This window comes from Ovis canadensis, chromosome 19, assembly GCF_042477335.2.
Source record: "Ovis canadensis isolate MfBH-ARS-UI-01 breed Bighorn chromosome 19, ARS-UI_OviCan_v2, whole genome shotgun sequence".
Classification (NCBI taxonomy): domain Eukaryota; kingdom Metazoa; phylum Chordata; class Mammalia; order Artiodactyla; family Bovidae; genus Ovis; species Ovis canadensis.
The window spans coordinates 37,767,497-37,790,162 of record NC_091263.1 but is presented as its reverse complement, the minus strand read 5'-3'; the positions used below and the strand labels follow the sequence as shown (position 1 = coordinate 37,790,162).

Genomic DNA, 22,666 nt, shown 5'->3' with positions numbered 1-22,666 from the left:
ATCATGGAAAAAGCAAGAGAGTTCCAGAAAAACCTATTTCTGCTTTATTGACTATGCCAAAGCCTTTGACTGTGTGGCTCACAATAAGCTGTGGAAAATTCTGAAAGAGATGGGAATACCAGACCACCTGACCTGCCTCTTGAGAAACCTGTATGCAGGTCAGGAAGCAACAGTTAGAACTGGACATGGGACAACAGACTGGTTCCAAATAGGAAAAGGAGTACGTCAAGGCTGTATATTGTCACCCTGCTTATTTAACTTATATGCAGAGTATATCATGAGAAATGCTGGACTGGAAGAAACACAAGCTGGAATCAAGATTGCCAGGAGAAATATCAATAACCTCAGTAAGGCAGATGACACCACCCTTATGGCAGAAAGTGAAGAGGAACTAAAAAGCCTCTTGATGAAAGTGAAAGAGGAGAGTGAAAAAGTTGGCTTAAAGCTCAACATTCAGAAAATGAAGATCATGGCATCCGGTCCCATCACTTCATGGGAAATAGATGGGGAAACAGTGGAAACAGTGTCAGACTTTATTTTGGGGGGCTCCAAAATCACTGCAGATGGTGACTGCAGCCATGAAATTAAAAGACGCTTACTCCTTGGAAGAAAAGTTATGACCAACCTAGATAGTATATTCAAAAGCAGAGACATTACTTTGCCGACTAAGGTCTGTCTAGTCAAGGCTATGGTTTTTCCAGTGGTCATGTATGGATGTGAGAGTTGAACTGTGAAGAAGGCTGAGCGCCGAAGAATTGATGCTTTTGAACTGTGGTGTTGGAGAAGACTCTTGAGAGTCCCTTGGACTGCAAGGAGATCCAACCAGTCCATTCTGAAGGAGATCAGCCCTGGGATTTCTTTGGAAGGAATGATGCTAAAGCTGAAACTCCAGTACTTTGGCCATCTCATGCGAAGAGTTGACTCATTGGAAAAGACTCTGATGCTGGGAGGGATTGGGGGCAGGAGGAGAAGGGGACGACCGAGGATGAGATGGCTGGATGGCATGACTGACTCGATGGATGTGTGTCTGAGTGAACTCCAGGAGTTGGTGATGGACAGGGAGGCCTGGCATGCTGTAATTCATGGGTTCACAAAGAGTCAGACATGACTGAGCGACTGAACTGAACTGAAGTGAATGACGTTGAGCATCTTTTCATGTGCCTTTTGGCCATCTGTACATCTTCTTTGGAGAGGTGTCTACTTAAGTGTCCCAACCATTTTTTGATTGGGTGGTTTGTTTTTTTAATACTGAGCTGCATGAGTTGTTCATATACTTTGGAGAGTATTCCATTGACTGTTGCTTTGTTTGCAAATATTTTTTCCCATTCTGAGGGTTGTCGTCTTATTTATGATTTCCTTTGCTTCAACTTTTAGGTTTAATTAGGTCCCATTTTTATTTTCAGTGCTCTACTTGGTGGATCAAAAAAAATGCTGTGATTTAGATCAAAGTGTGTTTTCTCCAAGTTTTATAGTGTTTTATATTTATGTCTTTAATCCATTTTGAATTTATTTTTGTGAGTTTTGCCACCAGAACACATGGTCATAGCAAACACCCTCTTCCAACAACACAAGAGACAACTCTGCACATGGACATCACCAGATAGTCAATACCAAAATCAGATTGATTACATTCTTTGCAGGCAAAGTTGGAGAAGCTCTATACAGTCAGCAAAAACAAGACCTGGAGGTGACTGTGGCTCAGATCATGATCTCTTTACTAAAAGATTCAGGCTTAAATTGAAGAAAGTTGGGAAAACCACTAGAGCATTCAGGTCTGATCTACATCAAATCCCTTATGATTATACATCAGAAGTAAAGTTCAATGCTGTAAAGAGCAATATTGCATAGGAACCTGAAATGTTAGGTCCATGAATCAAGGTAAATTGGATGTTGTCAAACAGGAGATGGCAAGAGTGAATGTCAACATTGTAGGAGTCAGTGAACTATAATGCACCGGAACTGGCGAATTTAATTCAGATGATCGCTATATACTACTGTGGGCAAGAATCCCTTAGAAGAAATGGAGTAGCCCTCATAGTCAACAGAAGAGTTAAAAATGCAGTACTTGGGTACAGTCTCAAAAACGACAGACTGATCTCTGTTTCCAAGGAAAACCATCCAGTATCACAGTAATCCAAGGCTATGACCCAACCACTAATGCTGAAGAAGCTGAAGTTAAATGCTTCTATGAAGACCTACAAGACCTTCAAGAACTAACACCAAAAAAGATGGCCTTTTCATCATAGGGGACTGGAATGCAAAAGTAGGAAGTCAAGAGATACCTGGAGTACCTGGCAAATTTGGGCTTGGAGTACAAGATGAAGCAGGGCAAAGGCTAACAGAGTTTTGCCAAGAGACCGCACTGGTCATAGGGAGCACATTCTTCGAACAACACAAGAGATGACTCTACAGATGGACATCACCAGATGATCAATACAAAAATCAGATTGATTTTATTCTTTGCAGCCAGAGATAGAGAAGCTCTGTACAGTCAGAAAAATAAGACTGGGAGCTGACTGTGGCTCAGATCATAAACTCCTTATTGCAGAATTCAGACTTAAATTCAAGAAGGTAGGGAAAACCACTAGATAATTCAGGTATGACCTAAATCAAATCCCTTATTATTATACCGTGGAAGTGACAAATAAATTCAGGGGATTAGATCTGATAGACAGAGTGCCTGAAGAACTATGGACAGAGGTTCCTGACATTGTACAGGATGCGATGATCAAAATCATTCCAAAAAGAAATGCAAAAAGGCAAAATGGTTGAGGAGGCCTTACAGATAGCTGAGAAAAGAAGAGAAGCAAAAGGCAAAGGAGAAAAGGAAAGATCCATTCATCTGAATGCAGAGTTCCACAGAACAGCAAGGAGAGATAAAGCTTTTCTAAGTGATCAATACAAAGAAATAGAGGAAAACAAGAGAATGAGAAAGACTAGAGATCAAGATTGCTGGGAGAAATACCAAGCTCAGATATGCAAATGATAACACACTATTGGCAGAAAGCAAAGAGGAACTAAAGAGTCTCTTGATGAGAGTGAATGAGGAGAGTGAAAAAGCTGGCTTAAAACTCAGCCTTCAAAAAACAAAGATTGCAGCATCCAGTCCCATCACTTCATGGGAAATAAATGGGGGGAAAGTGGAAACAGAGACATTTTATTTTCTTGGGCTCCAGAATCACTGCAGACAGTGACTGCAGCCATGAAATTTAAAGACACTTACTCCTTGGAAGGAAAGCTATGACCTAGAAGAAATGGAGTAGCCCTCATAGTCAACAGAAGAGTTAAAAATGCAGTACTTGGGTACAATCTCAAAAATGACAGACTGATCTCTGTTCGTTTCCAAGGCAAACCATCCAGTATCACAGTAATCCAAGGCTATGACCCAACCACTAATGCTGAAGAAGCTGAAGTTAAATGCTTCTATGAAGACCTACAAGACCTTCGAGAACTAACACTAACTATTAAAAAGCAGAGACATCACTTTGCCAACAAAGGTCCCTATAGTCAAAGCTATGGTTTTTCCAGTAGTCATGTACAAATGTGAGAGTTGGACCATAAAGAAGGCTGAGGGTCAAAGAATTGATGATTTTGAATTGTGTGCAGGGGAAGACTCTTGAGAATCCCTTGAATATCAGGGATATCAAACCAGTCAATCCTAAAGGAAATCAACCCTGAATATGCATTGGAAGGACTGGTATTGAAGTTGAAGCCCCAATATTTTGGCCACTTGTTGTGAAGAGCCAACTCATTGGAAAAGGCCCTAATACTGGAAAAGATTGAAGGCAGGAGAAGAAGGGAGCAACAGAATTAGATGGTTCGATTGTATCAGCAACTCAGTGGACACGAGTTTCAGCAAACTCTGGGAGATAGTGAAGGACAGGGAAACCTGGTGTGCTGCAGTTTATGGGGTCATGAAGAGTTGGATACAACTAAGCAACTGAACAACAGCGTAGTGTTAGATACTGTTCTTATTTCGTTCTTTTATATGGCACTGTCCAGCTTTTCCAGCACCTCTTATTGAAGTCTTTCTTGTCTCTATTGCATATCCTTGCCTCCTTTGTCATATGTGAATTGCCCACAGATTGGTGGGTTTATCTGTGGGCTTTCTATCCTGTACCGTTGGTCTATATTTCTTGTTTTATGGTAGCACCATCCTTTCTTGATTACTGTGGCTTTGTAGTATATTTGGAAGTTGGGAGCCTGATTCCTCCAGCTCTGTTTTTCTTTCTCAAGATCGCACTGGCTATTTAAGATTCACATGTTCTCCTGAAGAGCTTCTCTGGTCTTTTAGTCTACAATAAAGAATGTTAACATATTTAATTTGTTGGGGGTTTTATTTCTGTAAAAGAGCTCAAAGATACTGTTATTTGTATCCCTTGAGTTGGAACCAGGACCCTGTCTGAAGGCTACATTACTGTGTCTTGCCTGTTCCTCACTTGCCTCTGCATCCCCTCCCTTACCTGACTGACAATGTTTGAAAGGTTTCTGTGCCCAGGAGCCTCTCAGGGTCCAGCTGTTTCACTTATTCTGCAACTAGAGAGATGATACAGTTTTTCTTTATCAGCCTATAATATGGTAAGTAACACTAATTGTTTTTTAAATATTGAATCCACCTTGCATTCTTGAATAAACCCAACATTATCCAACTTGATGGATTCAATTTGCTAATACTACATTAGAGATATTTGTTTTCATGTTCATATGGATATTAATCTGTAAATTTTGGGGGGGTAGTATCTATTTGAAGTTTGTTATCAGTGTATGCTGGCCTCAAATGAAAGGAAGACCATTCCCTCTATTTGCTGAGCAAAAACTGTACAAATTTGGTGTCCTTTCTTCCTTAAGTGGTTGATAAATTTGACCGCTGAAACCATCTGTGTCTGGAATTATCTTTGTTAGAAGTTTGTTGAACTAAACTCCGTTTCTTTAATAGCAAATGTATGGATGCGAGAGTTGGACTGTGAAGAAAGCCGAGCGCCGAAGAATTGATGCTTTTGAACTGTGGTGTTGGAGAAGACTCTTGAGAGTCCTTTGGACTGCAAGGAGATCCAACCAGTACATTCTAAACGAGATCAGCCCTGGGTGTTCTTTGGAAGGAATGATGCTAAAGCTGAAACTCCAGTACTTTGGCCACCTTCATGTGAAGAGTTGACTCACTGGAAAAGACTCTGATGCTGGGAGGGATTGGGGGCAGGAGGAAAAGGGGACGACAGAGGATGAGATGGCTGGATGGCATCACCGACTGGATGGACGTGAGTTTGAGTGAACTCCAGGAGATGGTGGACAGGGAGGCCTGGCGTGCTGCAATACATAGGGTCGCAAGGAGTTGGACATGACTGAGCAACTGAACTGAACTGATTCAGATGTTAAAGTGTCATCCAAGGTCAATTTTAGTATGTTGTATTTTTTCAAAGGATTTGTCTATTTCAGCTACAATATCAAATTGTTTGCCACACCAATTAGGGTATAGAATAGTAACGTGAGTCAAGTGCCAACCAGAGAGCAGGCAAGAATAACAAACAGTTACTGAGCCCTTCCCCTTTACTAGAGGGTAACATGACATTTAAGCCTGGCAATTCCCTGAGATAGGTTCTGTTGATAGTCTCATTTTACAAAAGAAGTCGGTGTCACTTGTCCAGAGTCACACAGGTATGCAGTACAGATGGGTGTCTAACAACCCCAGGGCCAGAGAAAGGTGCGGTGAGGTATAATTAAAATAAATGTACAGCCCCTGGTCCCTCGGGTCCCCCCAGGAGCAAAGCCTGGCTGTGCAGGACTGGGAAAACTGAGGAACCTTGCTGAAGGTAGGGTCGCTGCCGGCAGCGAAGTAGGAGAGACAGGGAGAGCCTGGTAAAGTACCGCCCACTCCCTTCTGCGACTTCCCATTTGCGGTCAACTGGCGCGCATTGGTGACGTCACGGTGCCTGCCGCCCGGAAGTGTACGCGAGGGCGACGGAGCCTTGGGGACGGTGAGAAGGCGTGCGGGGACGTGCGGGTGCGCGCTGCTGGGGGTCGAGGAGCCGCGATGGCAGGACTCTGGGGCTGTCCCACGGGCTTGGTCTTGGGGAAGGCGGGTGCGGGGGCGGTGAGAGGCCTCTTCCGCCCTCGGGAATAGAGCCCACTGTCTAGGTCGTGGGACCGCGTTTCTGCTACATCTGACTGACTGCGGGCTGATTCATCGGGCTTCCCCTGGACGCTTTCCCTTCCTTGCGGCCGGGCCTCTGGCCTCCCTTGTAGGTCCAGCACCTGTTGGGAGGGGACAGGACACGCCGTTTCAGGGCCTGGGTTCCCGCCTGGTTTTCTGGGTAGAAGCGTGGAAGGAAGTGTGGTGTTTTTCCTCCCCAGTCCTTTGGATAACGACAACTCGCCCCCTGGTGGGAAACGCCGCTCTGTGAAACCTGCTTTTCCAAGTAAAGAAATGGTTCTTCTCTGGGGTTTCTGTTGGTTTCTCTTTGCGATCTGTTGCTGCCTCCCAGAGGCCCACCCTACATGGAAAACGCAGCGTGATGATGATGGACGACAGATGGCAGGGTGTGAATGGGTGGGATTCAGGAGACTTGATGGGATAGGCGGATGGTGAATGAGGAAGAAGCGGGCAGCAAGAACAGATGATAGGAAAACATCTTGTTTTACAGTGCATAGGACATATCCCTGGGTCATGAGTCTCAGGTGTGTGTGAGCAAGTATGCTGATGTACACATGACTGAATTGTTCTGGAGAAGAGCAAGTGTCCCTGCAAGTGTTTGAGTTACATTTTCTGAAACCACTGTTCGTGGCAGCCTTGTACCCCTCAGGCTTCAACTGAGACCGGTCTCCCAGGAGAGCATCCGACAGTAGAATGCGGTGTTAACATAGTAGCAAGTGCCTCAGGAGGGCAAAACCGGGTTAACTGCAGGGGTAGACCCAGATGTAATTCTCCCTCACGTTGTCAGTGTTTTCCGTTTTTCACGGGATCAGGAAACGACTGTGTCTCTGTTGATAAAATCACTGCACATCCCCTCATTGTCCTGCGCTTGTAAATTTCATCGTGGTGTGCATGCTTATCTTGTAGATGCGAGGTGGTGACTTTCTCCCCAGATGCTGAGGTGCCTGGATCCCTGGCGCAGGCAGTTACTGAGCTGCAGCTGGAGTAGGCTGTGCCTTCTGAAGCACTCTGTGTTTACAATGAAGTTGCAGTCTCCAGAATTCCAGTCACTTTTCACAGAAGGATTGAAGAGTCTGACAGGTGAGAAGTCGGGTGCCTCTTCTTGCTTTGGAAGCTTGTATAAATAGAGAGGCAGAGAGATAATGTTTCAAGCCAACATTCAGTTTTTTTGTGAATGTAGAGCTAATGAAAGCAGGGTTTATTATGAATAATCCAAAACTATAGCCAAGTCATGAGAAGAGGCAAATAATGATTGCAGTAAAAAGCATGGCTTTTTTGTGTTACCCACATGTCCTTTATATGCATCTCAGAATTGGGCTTACTGACTTAAGGATTAGATACTTTTCCTCTTGTTGTATTGTTGAGGAAGCAGAGGCTTAGGAATGTGAAATTTCTTGGCACCATTTTTATAACTAATAACTGAAGAGCTTGGATTTGAACTTTTGCAGTCTGATTTGAGAACGCAGCTTGTCACCACTAAGCTATATTTCTGGCCCAGGTATTAGTGCTTTCCAAGAGAACCAGAGGCAGAAGTAAGTGGGAGTCATCTCCATTTGTGCATATATAAACCTTATCTGGAAGGGACACAGGAAATGGCTTTAGCTAAGTGCCTGGTCACAGGAGCTTCATGTTGTTTGCCGAAGTTCTCAACTTGGTATCAGCTGTCGCTGTTACAGTGCACACAGCTACATTGCAGACTTCATGATCTCTTAGCCATGTCTTTATAAATGCAGTGTTATTGTTCAGTGGCTCAGTCGCGTCCAGCTCTCTGGAACCCTCTGAACTGCAGTATGCCAGACTTCCCTGTCCTTCACTATCTCCTGGAGTCTGCCCAAACTCATGTCCGTTGAGTCAATGATGCCATCCAACCATCTCACCCTCTGTCATCCCCTTCTTCTGCCCACAGTCTTTCGAAGCATCAGGGTCTTTTCCAGTGAGTCGACTCTTCACATCAGGTGGCCAGACTGTTGGAGCTTCGGTTTCAGCATCAGTCCTTCCAGTGAATATTCAGGGTTGATTTCCGTTAGCGTTGACTGGTTTCATCTCCTTGTTGTCCCAGGGACTCTCAAGAGTCTTCTCCAGCACCACAGTTCAGAGGCATCAATTCTTAGGTACTCTGCCTTCTTTATGGTCCAACTCTCACATCCGTACATGACTACTGGAAAAACCAAAGCTTTAACTAGATGGACCTCTGTCATCAAAGCGATGTCTCTGCTTTTTAATACACTGTTTAGGTTTGTCATAGCTTTTCTTCCAGGGAGCAGGCATCTTAATTTCATGGCTAGAGTCACCGTCCTCAGTAATTTGGGAAGTATATTGAGGTGTATATATGTAGAAACATGACCTTACATGTTGGTCTGTCCTTTAGATTCACCTGGGGAGCTTTTATAGCTTACAAATGCTAGGGTCCGACTCTTGCCCTACTGACTGGAATCTCTGGGGAGTATGGGCATTTATAAATTTCTGTGAAAACTACTCCCTTAATTCTGATGCCCAGAAGGTGAAGGGACCGTTGCTTTAAAGGGACTGTCCTTTTAGTAGCTGACTTTTAATACCTGTCTGGCTGCACCAGTCTCGGCTGTGGCGTGTGGGATCTTCATTGCAGCACACAGACTCCCGAGTTTCGGCGCACGGGCTCAGTAGTTCTGGGACACGGGCTTAGTTGCTCTGACATGTGGGATCTTAGTTTTTCACCCGGGGATTGTACCCTTGTCTGCTGCATTGCAAGGTGGATTCTTAATCACTTGACCACAGGGGATGTCCCTGTATTAGCTTATTGACAAAGCTACTTTCCTGTTCTTGAAATAAGGTGATTTTTAGGTATTTGTTAGAAATAAATGGTCCAGAACTACTTGAGTTTTTTATAGACCATAGTTTCATATGGTCTTGAAGTGGGGGGCCTAAAGTAGATACTTCACTCTGAATTAGAGTGAAAAAGAGAAATGGGTGAAATTAATTTTAATAACTTTTTAGTACATCTCATTTAATTCAGCACATCTAAGATACTGTCATTTTAAAGTCCTATTTGTATAAATTATGAGTGACATATGTCCCACTCTTGCTTATAATCTTTGATATCTGGTGTTTAGTATAGACCATCTTAATTCAGACTCACCACATTTCAAGTGCTCAGGAACCACATGTGGCTACTGTGTGTACAGCTCATATCTGTAGGTTCCGACTTAAACTGAATGTGAGTTTGTTCTTCTTTATATGTCTCTCCCAGCTCCCACTCTTACCATCTTCACTGTAAGAGGTTTCTTGGAAGATAGCCAAATGACTGGATGTAGCAAATTTATTTATTTTGGCTGTGCTGGGTCTTCACTGCTGTGCCTTTTTTTTTTTTTCCGCCTAGTTGCGGCAAGTAGGGGCTTCTCACTGCAGGTGCTTCTCTTGTTGCAGGGCATGGGCTGTGTGGCACGAAGCCTTCAGTCCTTGTGGTGTGTGAGCTCAGCAGCTAATGGCTCCTGGGCTCTGGAGCACAGGCTCTCTAGTTGTGGCACATAGCCGTAGTCGCTCCATAGCATGTAGGATCTTCCCGGACCAGGGACTGCACCCATGCCTCCTGCATTGGCAGGTGGAATCTTTACTACTGAGCTATCAAGGAAGCCCCTTCTGTGTTTTTCTTTTGGAAACAAGACCGAGGATATTGATTACTGTAGGTCGTTGAACAGTTTTTTACCAGTTGCATTTGGCTTCCTAACCCTGACTTCAGGAGCCGAATGTGCTTTACCTTGAGGTGATGTCCCAGGAAGTGAGAAACGGAAGAGTGCGGTAGAGAGAGGCAGGATTTGGCCCATGGCCTTGGCCTTGAAACACCAACCCAGGTTTTCTTGGTTATAGTGGAAGTGGCAAGGATGTAATCTTTTAATGCAACGCCCAACAGTTAGAATGTCAAATAGTTACTTCTATATGATCTCTGCTAGTTTCTACAGACTTGAATGTCTTGCTAAAATACAGTGTTCTGTGTGAGAACCATGCACAAAAGCAACAAAGGAAAAAAAAGGCGGCTGTTGTACGGTGCTGCTGCGCAGCTCAATACTGTACCAGTTAAATCATGATGGCTGTTTTGCCAAATGTAAAATTAGTTTCCAGTGTGCAAGAATTTGGGAGGTTTAGGATAGTGTATGATGCTCATATAGAATTTTATGTCAGTTTATTTCATGTAATTTGTTTTCCTTTTGCTTAAGGATAGCCAAATAATACTGTTTTGTTTAGTTGCTAGGTCATGTCTGACTCTTTGTGACCCCATGGACTGTATAGCCCATCAGGCTTCTCTGTCCATGGGATTTTCCAGCCAAAAATGCTAAAGTGGGTTGCCATTTCCTCCTCCCAGGGATCTTCCTGACCCCGGGATCGAACGCACGTCTCCTGCTTTGGCAGGCCAATTCTTTACCACTGAGCCCCCTAGGAAGCCCCTCCTTCATTCTATACATGAGGCTAAAGTTCCAAATGTAATAATTTTTGTGTAAGTTAAATGGTGGTGGTTGTATAGTCGCTCAGTCCTGTCTGATTCTTTGCGACCCCGTGGACTGCAGCACACCATGCTTCCCTGTCCTTCACCATCTCCCGGAGTTTGCTCTAGTTAATGTTCATCGAGTCAGTGATGCCATCCAACCATTTCATCCTCTGTTGCCTCTTTCTCCTTCTGCCCTCAGTCTTTCCCAGGTTCAGGGTCTTCAGTGCGTTGGATCTTTGCATCAGGTGGCCAAAGTATTGGAGCTTCAGCTTCAGCATCTGTCCTTCCAATGAATGTCTCCTTGCTATCCAAGCAGCTCTCAGGAGTTTTCTCCAGCATCAGAGTTCGTGTGACCTGTTCATGGGTCATAAAATCAATTTAGTGGTCATGACCAATGTTAAAAAATAGAGGAAATGAGATAAGCAATAGAACAGGTTAGATTGCATGGTAATATAGTAAGGGTGAGTGCTGCTGTTTCATGAAACTCTTGTTTACCCTCCCTGTCTGAGTCTCATGAAAACTGCACTAACAGATGATTTTAGTGTTTTAAGGAACTGTGGACCCCATATTAAGGAATCACCGGGACTTGACTGGAAACGTGGGGCTGGAGGAGTATGAGTGCTCCCTCTGGGAGGGGCTCCCAGGAGTGGTTTCCATGTGAAGAGCTTTTAGTCAAGCGGGGAGGTAGAGGGAGCAACCTTGGTTGTTTTTCAGCAGATCATTCTGGGGAGTCTGCAGAGATGTGGAGCTGGGAGGAAGGTGGCGGAGCACAGAGGTTGGCACGGGGCTGGAGGGTGACGTCTTGAGTTGTGTGGCGGTGCTAGAGCTCTGATGCACCCTCCTGCCAAGGACCAGTAGGAACACCCCTCGGCGAGTCCAGGCAGAGTGGGGCTTGCTGACTGAGGAGAACCTCGAGGCCTCTGAGAAAAACCATTGTAGAAATGACTTTTTGTAGGATTTGGGCTTGTATCACATGATTTGGGGGCTTTGCTATGGATTAGGGTGTCAGGAAGCAGGGGTTAGTCTGATGGTCTTAAGAATCCTTACCTGGAAGCTTGAGGATAAAACTGGCACCTAAGGCACAGTTGTGTGTATTAACTGTGAGAGGGTGCTGTCCAGACAGTGTGCATGTCTCATCTTTATTCGCACGTGCACGCTGGTCTCAGGCCTTGTCTCGTGTGGACGTTCTCTGACATGGTAATGTTCACAGGAGAGTACCCAGGCCTCGCATGCCAGTCCAGCACGTAGCAGCAGCTTGGCTTCCGTGGGGAGTCAGGCTGGGCCCTGGTTCATCCTCACTGGATCCCATGTGGGTCCCTCAGTCACGTGGGTGGTTATGGTGGACTCAGCCTTGTCCTCCGCCTGCAGAGGAGTCAGCTCTTGGTCTCCTGGACTCAGTCCTCAAGGTGGTTGGCGTGTGTGGCTTCTCTGGAGCAGAGCTATGAGCTGGTTTTATATGTGACTTATTTCTGGAAGGATTCTTTGCAATGTTGACAATACGTGGTGTGATAGATAACATTTGATGGCTTCCTGCATCAGCATGCTGTTGCTTCAACAGAAAACACACTGAGGTTGTGCAGGAACACTTCACCTTTATAGAGTATTCCCTGTACTTTTGGGTGGTGATTCAGATTTACATTGATGACCTTGAGGTATTTAGATATTCTGAATTAACCTAAGGAAAATTCTGCCAGTTCCCTGCTTCTCATGATTGTTGAAGGCATTCTGCTGTAGGCAGGTCCCTTTGTTGCTGTGGGCTTTCTTCTCACAGGTTTTTTTTTGTTTTTTTGTTTTTTTTTTTACTAATTTTTAATTGGCAGATAATTGCTTTACAATGTTGTATTGATTTCTGCCATACCACAATGTGAATCAGCCAAGAGTATGCCGCAGCTCCTACTTCCCACCCCAACCCACCCCTGCTCTCCCAGTTTTATATAAAAAGACTGAGTTCAATTCTCTCTGCTGTGCCAAACAGATGGAAGAACTTGTGCTTCTGTGATTCTTGAAAGAAACCCACTGAAATAAAAAAAACATCCCTTTTTGTCTCAGAATTATTTGCCAAGGAAAATCATGAGTTGCGAATCGCGGGAGGCGCCGTGAGGGACCTGCTGAGTGGGGTGAAGCCACAGGATGTGGACTTTGCCACCACGGCCACCCCTGCTCAGATGAAGGAGCTGTTCCAGTCGGTCGGCATCCGCATGATCAACAACAAAGGAGAGAAGCACGGGACCATCACCGCCAGGGTGAGTGAGGAGTCTGACAGGAGCGGCCTTGTCTTTTTTGAAAACTTAAAAAAATTTTATAGATGATTTCTAGTGTTTAAAAACCTAATAGCAAAGAAGCCTCATTAAAAAAAAAAGTCTCCTCTGCCTTCTGTGATATCCTGCACCCTCCTTTGTTGCAGCCCCTTTTAGCTAATTTTTATAGCCGGTACCTTTTCCCTCCACGTTTCTAAAACAGACCTTTCTAATGCTTCAGTGTTTCTTTTCTGTTTTAAGTTTCCAGTCTTCAGATGTTGTTTATTGACTTCCTGCAAGGCAGATGGCTTAGCCTCCTCAGTGCCTTTCTGCCGTGATTTCTGGCCGGATGCGCCCCTTTTTGCAGCTAGGCGGCGGCGTGGGGCGCTTTGGCTCCATTCCTTGTGCGTCATGCTTGGGGTTTCCCTGCAGTTGGTGGTGTGTCTCCGACACGGCTCTGGGCCGCCACTCGCTCCCTCTGTGCCTGCCTGTGCGCGTCCTCTGGGGGCCTCACCGCGGCGGGGTTCAGTCCCTTCTGGAGCCAGCTCACCTGCTGCTGTCTGCCTCCTCCCACCCACGCTCACCCTGGGGGGCCCGTGCGTCAGACCCAGGAGTGTCCTTGCCCCTTTCCTTATTAGACCTGCTGGTTCCTGATCCCAGGGGCTGTTCTGTCTTGGTTTATGCCGTCATATTAGTAGCCTGAGAGAGCTTGGCGTGAGTGAGAACACTGTCATTTTGCCTCCATTCATGCTGATCGGATAGTTTGGTTGGCTGTGAAATTCAAGGCTGGGAATTGCTCTCAGGCAGAAATGTAAAGGCTTTGTTCTCTACCTCCCAGAGTTGCCACTGAGAAGCCTGAGCTCGTTCAGATTTCTCCCGTGTTCGAGAACTGATTCCCCCCTCCCCGTTTTGGAAGCCTTTCTGATCGCTTTATATCTGGTGTTTTTAATTTGAAGAGGACGTGCCTTGGCTTGGATTGGGCACTGCCTTGGCGTAGCGCACTGAGCGGGCTTTCTTGTGTTCATTCCTCTCCTGACTCCATCCCCTTTGGCAAATGTCTTCTCCTGTGGAAGCCTCTGAATGCTGGATGTTGGGCCACAGGGACTGATCCTCTAGTTTTATCTTTTACCTCTTATATTTCCATTTAATTTCTGTGAAACTGCCTTAACTTGATCATCCAGTTTTTCTGTTGGCAACTTTTGCTGTCTTTTTTATATTTTCCTAGGTCTTCTTTAGACTGTTTTTGAAAGCTTCCTGTTCTTGTTTCAGATGCAGTGTCACCTGACATTTCCCTGAGAGATCAGTTCTCGGTACTCTGTTGTTTCAGTCGCTGTGTTGTGTGGGACTCTGTGACTCCATGAACTGCAGCACGCCAGACCTCCCTGTCCTTCACCATCTCCTGGAGTTTGCCCAAGTTCAGGTCCATTGCATCAGTGATGCCATGCAGCCATCTCATTTTCTGTTGCCCTCTTTTCCTTCTGCCTTCTATCTTTCCCAGCTTCAGAGTCTTTTTAGTGAGTCAGGTGTTTGCATCAGGTGGCCAAAGTATTACAGCTTCAGCATCAGTCCTTCTGATGAGTATTCAGGGTTGATTTCCTTTAGGGTTGAGTGGTTTGATTTCCTTGCAGTCCCAGGAACTCTCAATAGTCTTCTCCAGCACTACAGTTCAAAAGCATCAGTTCTTCAGCACTTTGCCTTCTTTATGGTCTAGCTTTCACAACTGCACATGACTACTGGAAAGACCATAGCCTTGACTATACGGACCTTTGTCACCAAAGGAATGTGTTTGCTTTTTAGCACACTGTCTAGGTTTTGTCACAGCTTTCTTGCCAAGAAACAGTCGTCTTCTGATTTCATGGCTGCAGTCACCATCCTCAGTGATCTTAGAGCCCAAGAAGAAATCTGTCACTCTTCAACCTTTTCCCCTCTGTTTGCCATGAAGTAATGGGGCCAGATGCTATGATTTTAGGTTTTTAAATATTTGGTTTTAACAGGCTTTTTCACTCTCCTTCTTCACTCTTATGAAGAGGTTGTTTAGTTCATCTTTGCTTTTGCCATTAGAGTGGTATAATTCGCATATCTGAGGTTGTTGATATTTCTCCTGACAGTCTTGATTCCAGATTGTACTTCATCCAGCCCAGCATTTCTCATGATGTGCTCTGTGTATAAGTTAAATCAACAAGGGTACAGTAAACAGCCTTGTCATATTCCTTTCTCAATCCTGAACCAGTTGGTTGTTGCATACAAGGTTCTGTTACTTCTTGACCTGCATACAGATTTCTGAGGAGGCAGGTAAGGCAGTCTGGTAATCCTATCTCTTTAAGAGTTTTCTGCAGTTTGTTACAGTCCACACAGTCAGAGGCTTTAGCATAGTCAATGAAACAGAGGTAGATGTTTTTCTGAAATTCCCTTGCTTGCTTTATGATCCAACAAATGTTGACAGTTTGATCTCTGGTTCCTCTGCCTTTTCTAAACCCAGCTTGAACATCTCGAAGTTCTTGGTTCATGTACGGTTGTAGCCTAACTTGGAGGATTTTGAGCATAACATCACTAGCATGGGAGACGAGTGCAATTGTCCAATGGTTTGAACACTCTTTAGTACTGTCCTTGGGAATTGGGATGCTGCTGCTGCTGCTAAGTCGCTTCAGTTGTGTCTGCGACCCCATAGACGGCAGCCCACCAGGCTCCCCCGTCCCTGGGATTCTCCAGGCAAGAACACTTGAGTGGGGTGCCATTGCCTTCTCCAATGCGTGAAAGTGAAGTCTCTCAGTCATGTCCGACTCTTGGCGACCCCATGGACTGCAGCCTTCCAGGCTCCTCCATCCATGGGAGTTTCCAGGCAAGAGTACTGGAGTGGGGTGCCATCTCCTTCTCCAGGGAATTGGGATGAGGATTGACCTTTTCCAGTTCTGTGACCACTGCTTGGTTTTCCAAATTTGCTAACATATAGAGTAAAGCACTTTGATAGCATCATCTTTTAGGATTTTAAATAGCTCTGTTGGAATTCCATCGCTTCCACTACTTTATTGACAGTAGTGCTTCCTAAGGCCCACTTGATTTCACACTCCAGAATGTCTGGCTCTGGGTGACTGACCACACCATCACAGTAATCCAGTTCATCAAGATCTTTTTTGTACAGTTCTGTGTGTTCTTTCCATCTCTTCGTGATCTCTTCTTCGGTTAGCTTCTGTCCTTTTTAAGAGCCACCTTTGGAGGAAGTGTGCCTTTGACATTTCCAGTTTTCCTGACGAGGTCCCTAGTCTCACCCTTTCTGTTGCTCTCCTGTGCTTCCCTTCACTGCTCATGGGAGAAGCCCTCGTCTCTGTGCTGTTCTCTGGAGCTCTGCGTTTCATTGGCTGCACCTTGCCCTTTCTCCCTTGCTTTTCACTCCTCTTCTCTCCCGAGCTGTTTGTAGAGCCTCCTCAGATGCCCACTCTGCCTTCTTGCTTTTCTTTTACTCTGGGAAGGTTTTGTTTTCTGCCTCCGGTACCGTATTATGGGCCTCTGTCCATAGTCCTTCAAGCATTCTGTTTACTAGATCTAATCCCTTCAAACTATTCGTCACCTCAAGTGCATATTCGTAGGGGATTTGATTTAAGTTGTACCTGGCTGGCCTCGTGGTTTTCCCTGCTTTCTTTACTTTAAGCCTGAATTTTGCTATGAGAAGCTGATGATCTGAGCCAGAGTCCACTCCAGGTCTTGTTTTTGCTGACTGTATGTAGTGTCTCCATCTTCACCTACAAAGAATGTAATCAATCTGATTTTGGTATTGACCATGTGGTAATGTCCATGTGTAAAGTTGTCTCTTGTGTTGTTGAAAAAGGGTGTTTACTATGACCAGTGCATTCTCTTGGCAGAATTCAGTTAGCTTTTGCCCTGCTTCATTTTGTACTCCAAGGCCAGACTTGCCTGTTACTTCAGGTTTCTCTTTACTTCCTACTTTTGCATTCCAATCCCCAGTGATGACTAGGACATCTTTTTCTGGTGTTAGTTCTAGGAGGTCTTGTAGGTCTTAATAGAGTTGATCAGCTTCAGAACTTCCTCAGCATTACTGGTTGGGACATAGACTTGGAATACTATGATGTTGAATGGTTTGCCTTGGAAACCAACCGAGATCATTCTGTCCTTTTTGAGGTTGCACCCAAGTACTGCATTTCAGACTCTTGTTGACTATGAGGGCCACTCGATTTTTTCTGTTGCATTCTTGCCCACAGTAGTAGATATAATGGTCATCTGAATTAAATTCACGCATTCCAGTCCAGTCCATTTTAGTTCACTGATTTCTAAAATGTCGATGTTCACTCTTGCCATCTCCTGCTTGACCACATCCAATTTACCTTGATTCATGGACCTGACATTCCAGGTTCCTATGCAGTACTGTTCTTTATAGCATGGGATTTTACTTTCATCACCAGACACAGCCACAGCTGAGCGTTCTTCCCGCTTTGGCCCAGCCGCTTCATTCTTTCTGGAGCTGTTAATAGTTGTCCTCTGCTCTTCCCCAGTGGCATGTTGGAAACCTTCTGACCTGGGGGATTCATCTCTCGTTACCTTTCATCCAGTTCGTGGGGTCCTCACGGCAAGTATGCTGGAATGGTTTGCCGTTCCCTCCTCTGGTGGATCACGTTTTGTCAGAACTCTCCACTGTGACCCATCTGTCTTGGGTAGCTCTGCACACTATGGTTCATAGGTTCATTGAGTTATCCAAGCCCCTTCGCCACAACAAGGCTGTGATCCATGAAGGGGCTAGGTGCTTTGATGATGTCTTTATTCCCTTTGAACTTATTCTGTCTTTGCTGTTGGCATTCCTTCGGTGTAGAAACTTTTCAGTGTCTCTGTTGGAGTAATGGAGTGCATGCAGAATGCCCTGGGCAACTTACTGTAGCTTGTGTGGCAAGCATCAGCCTTGTTAGTGATGGGACCCAGCTGTCAGTATCAGGAGGGCTTTTCATTCGGGGACACCAGAGAAATCCTCTCGCATTACCCAGGTTGGAATAAGGCTGCTGATTAACATTTTGAAAACTGACTGCAGAAAGGGATAGAGGTCATGTTGAATTTTCTTCACAACCTTATTTTCTTTTCCCATGATTTTGTATATGATGCCTCAAGTTGTGATTATTTGGGGTCATCCTTTCTAGTTAATCTCTGGTTCTCTGCTTGGGCGAGGGAGGCACTCTGGGGGTCTCATTGTTTTCTGTAGATTTCAACTCTTAATATTTACACCATTTTCCTTGAGTTAACTTGTGCCTCAAATTCCTAATTCTGGAATTTCCCAGTGAGAACCGGTTTGTAGAAAACAATACATGAGATTGAGAGGAATTCCGGAACAGCCTCTGCGTATAAGTCGCTCAGTCGTGTCCGACCCTTTGCAGCCCTTGGACTGTAGCCTTCCAGGCTCCTCTGTTCATGGGATTTCCCAGGCAAGATTACCGGAGTGGGGTGCCAGTTCCTCCTCCAGGGGATCTTCCCGACCCAGGGATTGAACCCACGCCTCCTGTGTCTCCACATTGCAGGCAGATTCTTTACCCGCTGAGCCAGCAGGGAAGCCAGAACCGACTTTACTGATCATTAATGGCTTTCCATTCCTAAAGAGAAGATCCTAAACTCCTGCTTGGCGTGTGAAACCTTTTGCTCTCTGCCCCTAAATGTGGATGCCCTGTTTCTGCTGTGGACTTGCTCTTACGTGTACCCCTCTGCCTCTCCACTGTGCCTTTGCTCATCTTGAACTGTTGTTCTTCCCTCATCTGCATGTCCAGATCTCACTTACTCTTTCAGGTTAAGCTCCCATGTCACTGTAACAGAGCTGCTCTGCTTCTCCCAGCAGGGGGTAACCTCTCTTCCCAGGATGTACAGGCTACTTTATTTTAACGTAACTGAAGATTAACCAGCAGAGGAGCCGCCGGGTGTGTTGCCTGTATTTCTTCCTCTGTCAGTCCTTTGCTCAGAGGCTTATATTCTATAAATTGGTATTCAGCTCTTTGAAAACTGGAGCTATTAAAAAAATATTTCAAAGAGTAGCCTGGTTTTGTATTGAAGAACCAGAATATTTTAAAGGATCTTACTTTCTATCACATAATTTGTCACGCTTGCCATTTTTTCTATGCAAACTTATCTTTTTAAATTAAGATAGGTTTATTATTTCTTAAAAATGTTGTTTGGATGTATCTTTGAATACTGTGGGTGTCATTGTATTTCAAGGCATATGTGTACTAGTTGACTTCAGAAGGAAAGATATACTTGTCAGGACTTATATTTTCTTTTTCAATCCATCCAGTGATACTGAAAACTAATTTTTGAAAAACATTTACTTCCAGCTTCATGAAGAAAATTTTGAAATTACTACACTGAGGATTGATGTAGCCACTGACGGAAGACACGCTGAGGTGGAATTCACAACTGACTGGCAGAAGGATGCTGAGCGCAGAGATCTCACCATAAATTCCATGTTTTTAGGTGATGCCTGGGGGTCGTGTTCTACTTCATCCCTTCCAAATGCTTTCTTCTCACGTGGCGCGTGTCTTCTGGCAGTGTTCTCCCGCTGGAGGGCTTGTGTTAGTCTCTGTGCAGAGACAGGCTGTTGGTTAAAGCTGACTGTGGAGCCGAGATCTCTAGGTTCCGCTGCCTCGGTCGCTCTTGCTGTAACGCGAGGTGGCTGAGAGCAGCCTCGTTTGCAGGGCTGCCCTGAGGATTAGCGGAGTCGGTCGTGGCGAGTCCCTGGTGTGTGTGCACGTTCAGTCAGTGGGTCCTTATGAGTCGCATTGAAAGATGGTAGGCTCCTGGCGAGGACCGTGCACACGCGCGCGTGCTGCGCCTTTCTCCTGTCTTGCACGCACACACGCCCACCTTCCCTCTGCTGGCGCCTGTGGCGGACACGGTCAGTGATGCCACCTCCTCTGCTGCTCCACGTGCCCAGCTCTGCCTCACAGTCCTCCGTGGCACTGCGGCTTACGGACCGTCTCGTCTCAGCCCTGGCATGTGAGAGGAAACCTGTTGATCATCTCAGCGTAACGTTTTGCTCGTGAAAGAAAGCAGTGAGGATCGTAATGGGAGTCAGTGTGAATTAGGTTAGCGTTTTGGTGTGCAACTGAAGCATTGTTTTTGTCCCTTAAATTTTAGGCAAGTTCTTCGGGGTTAAGTCTTTGGATTAGGAAAGAGATGGGCATCCACTGGAAAGGAGGAAACAGTGGTACCCACTTTGTGGGATGGAGAAGGGGCTATAGACCCAAGTGGGCTCACTTTGCTAATTAGAGTAATGCCCAGTAACATCTAGGGTACTCCCTGGCTTGAGGTGCATCCATGCTCACTTGATGTACTTCAGCTCATTGAATGCTCAGGAAAACTCCATAAAGTAGGTATTAAACTCATTCAACAGATGTGGAAACAGACTCAGAGACGTTAAGTACTTGAGCCCAAGTCATGGAGAGCTTTGATTGGCACCAAGGCTTCCAGAGCCTGGGTGATTTATGGCCACAGGGAGCCTAGTTGGAGGCATGTTTTCTCTCCATTATGGGGTTGAACTCCAGGTGTTAATTTCTTCTTAAATCATTTTTACTTAGCGTTAAACTGCTCCAACTAGTTCAGTGTGTGAAAACTTAACTAATGTCTCATAACCAGACATAACTAAAAAAGAAACTAATATTCTTTTTCAAGATACTGTTTTATAAAAATAAAAGCTATTCTTACCGGTGCTACTGTTTGCTGACATTTGCTGAGCCCTTATAAAATGTGACCGTCTGTCACAGAAATTTAATCTTCCCACCAACCCTGTGAGGCAGATATTGGTGTGTAAATAAGGAAAATTTCCTCAGAGTCCTGCAGGCAGTAAACTGCTGAATTTGGATTCCAACTTAACAGTTTATTGACCAGAGACATATTAATACATCTTTCATTACCTGAATGTTATTGACTAGAGTGTTTATATTCAATATATATAGCTAGCTTCTGCAAGTTTCCTGGTCAATAATGTGTTAAGCAGCCTGGCTCCAGAGGTTAGGTCCTTAACCACTGCATTATACTCAGCACCTCAACTTTATTTCTAACTTCTACTCATCATTTTTTAAAAGCATATTCAGAGCAAAACAAAATACAGATGATACAGAGCACTCTTTACCTTCAGCCCGTTTTCCCATCCAGACTTTTTTCAAGCCTTATCAGAAAAGCGTTCCTAGTTCTGGGGGTGATGGTCACGCTGTTTCTCAAACTCTTGTTTCCCCTTTTGTAACACTGTGTGTTTTTCCTTTTGAAAAGATCAAATTTTTATCTTCCCTTTACTAAAAAAGATCTGGTTTCCGCAGTCCCCAGGGAGTTGCATCGATTCAGTAAGAGAAGTAACAGGAGACGGTATCCTGCATGTATGTTGTGATCGTATTGTCTAATTATTTTGGTTTGTTGTCATTTCCTGTTGTATCTTTCTGAATCTGGAGCCTTATAAATTGGCTCTAAGTGTCAAAATGCCAAGAAGAGTTTGGCAGAAGTTAAGCCTGAGCTTAGAGTGTGGCTGCATTTGCCGTAATCATGACGAGTGGTTACTTTCTTGCTTTCCCGCCTTCCTGTGATGCCACATGCTGAGGTCTCTCAGGCTCACGGAGCTCCCCATTTGGGTGGTTGAATGGCGCCTGCGTCTTTGCTCCATCTTAGTTTCCAGAGTGACCACCTGTCTCAGTTTGCCTGGACTAAGGTATCCCCCAGACAGGAGATTTTCAGTTTTTAAATCAGGGAAGTCCTGGGATAGCTGGGAGAACTTGGTCACTTCGCACATACCCGAGGTTTTATGTGCCTTATATTAAAATTGTTAAGTTTTTTGTTTTTGTTTTGTTCAACATAAGAGGATATTGTGCTAGAAATATGTTTATAACATTGAACAGATGTTAAGTTCACACGGTTCAGAATTCACAAGTTCAGAAGGCTGCGCAGGGAAGTGTGCCCGGGCAGATTTTACTGTCTCCTGGCCAACATGTAATTGGACTTAGGTCCTTGCTGAGCTGATGTAGGTCTGAAAAATGATTATCTCATAAATGTGCACTTCTTACAACTAAAGTTGAAAATCTTCATTTTTAAACCTTTTTATATTTCATATATATTTTTTAGGTCGTTTTTTTCCCTCTTTAAAAAATTTTTATTATAGTTGACTTACAGTGTTGTTTCTACTGTACAGCAGAGTGAATCAGCTGTACCTTTTTTGAATTTCATTCCCATTTAGGTCACCACAGAGCACTGAGTGCCGTTCCCCAAGCTGTGTACAGTATGTCATTAGTTACCTATTTTTCACACAGTATCCAATAGTGTATATATTTGAATCTCAGTCACCTGGTGCATCCCACCCCCTCCTCCCCGCCTTGGTGTCCATGTGTTTTGTTCTCTACCTCTGGGTCTCTCTCTGCCTTGCAGATAAGATCATCTCTATCATTTTTCTAGATTCCACATACGTGTTAATATCCAGGCTGTTTTTCTTACTTCACTCTGTGTGACGGTCTCCAGGTCCGTCCACATCTCTGTCAATGGCCCAGTCTTATTGTCGTGGCCGAGTAACGTTCCATCGTATGCGTGTCCCACATCATCTGTGTCCGTTCCTCTGTCGGTGGGCATTTAGGTGGCTTCCGTGTCCTGCCTGTTAGGAACGGCGCCAGAACATGGGTGCATGTGTCCTTTCGCATTATGGCTTTTCCCAGGTATATGCCCAGGAGTGGGAGTGCTGGTCACAGCTGGGGAGTTCTGTATTCAGTTTTTAAGGAACCTCCATACTGTTCTCCACAGTGGCTGCACCAGTTTAACATTTCCCCTAACTCAACTTTTCTATAAAAGTGTCTAGGATTTTGTAGATTA

At 44.9% G+C, this 22,666-nt stretch overlaps 1 protein-coding gene across 6 annotated transcripts in view; it reads left to right on the top strand.

Annotated features, from left to right (window-relative positions):
• Window positions 1-5,882: 5,882 nt before the first annotated feature.
• Window positions 5,883-22,666, top strand: part of TRNT1 (tRNA nucleotidyl transferase 1) — a 26,015-nt gene continuing 9,231 nt past the window's right edge. Inside the window, exons 1-4 of one of the 6 annotated variants that reach the window (XM_069561828.1) lie at window positions 5,883-5,972; window positions 7,055-7,228; window positions 12,657-12,850; window positions 19,159-19,297. In XM_069561828.1, the coding sequence (XP_069417929.1) occupies window positions 7,081-7,228; window positions 12,657-12,850; window positions 19,159-19,297 (481 nt within the window). In that variant the 5' untranslated portion in view covers window positions 5,883-5,972; window positions 7,055-7,080. Of the gene's footprint in view, window positions 6,414-7,054; window positions 7,229-12,656; window positions 12,851-19,158; window positions 19,298-22,666 lie in introns of all 6 variants that reach the window. The other 5 variants (XM_069561826.1, XM_069561824.1, XM_069561825.1 and 2 more) reach the window with 5 other exon arrangements.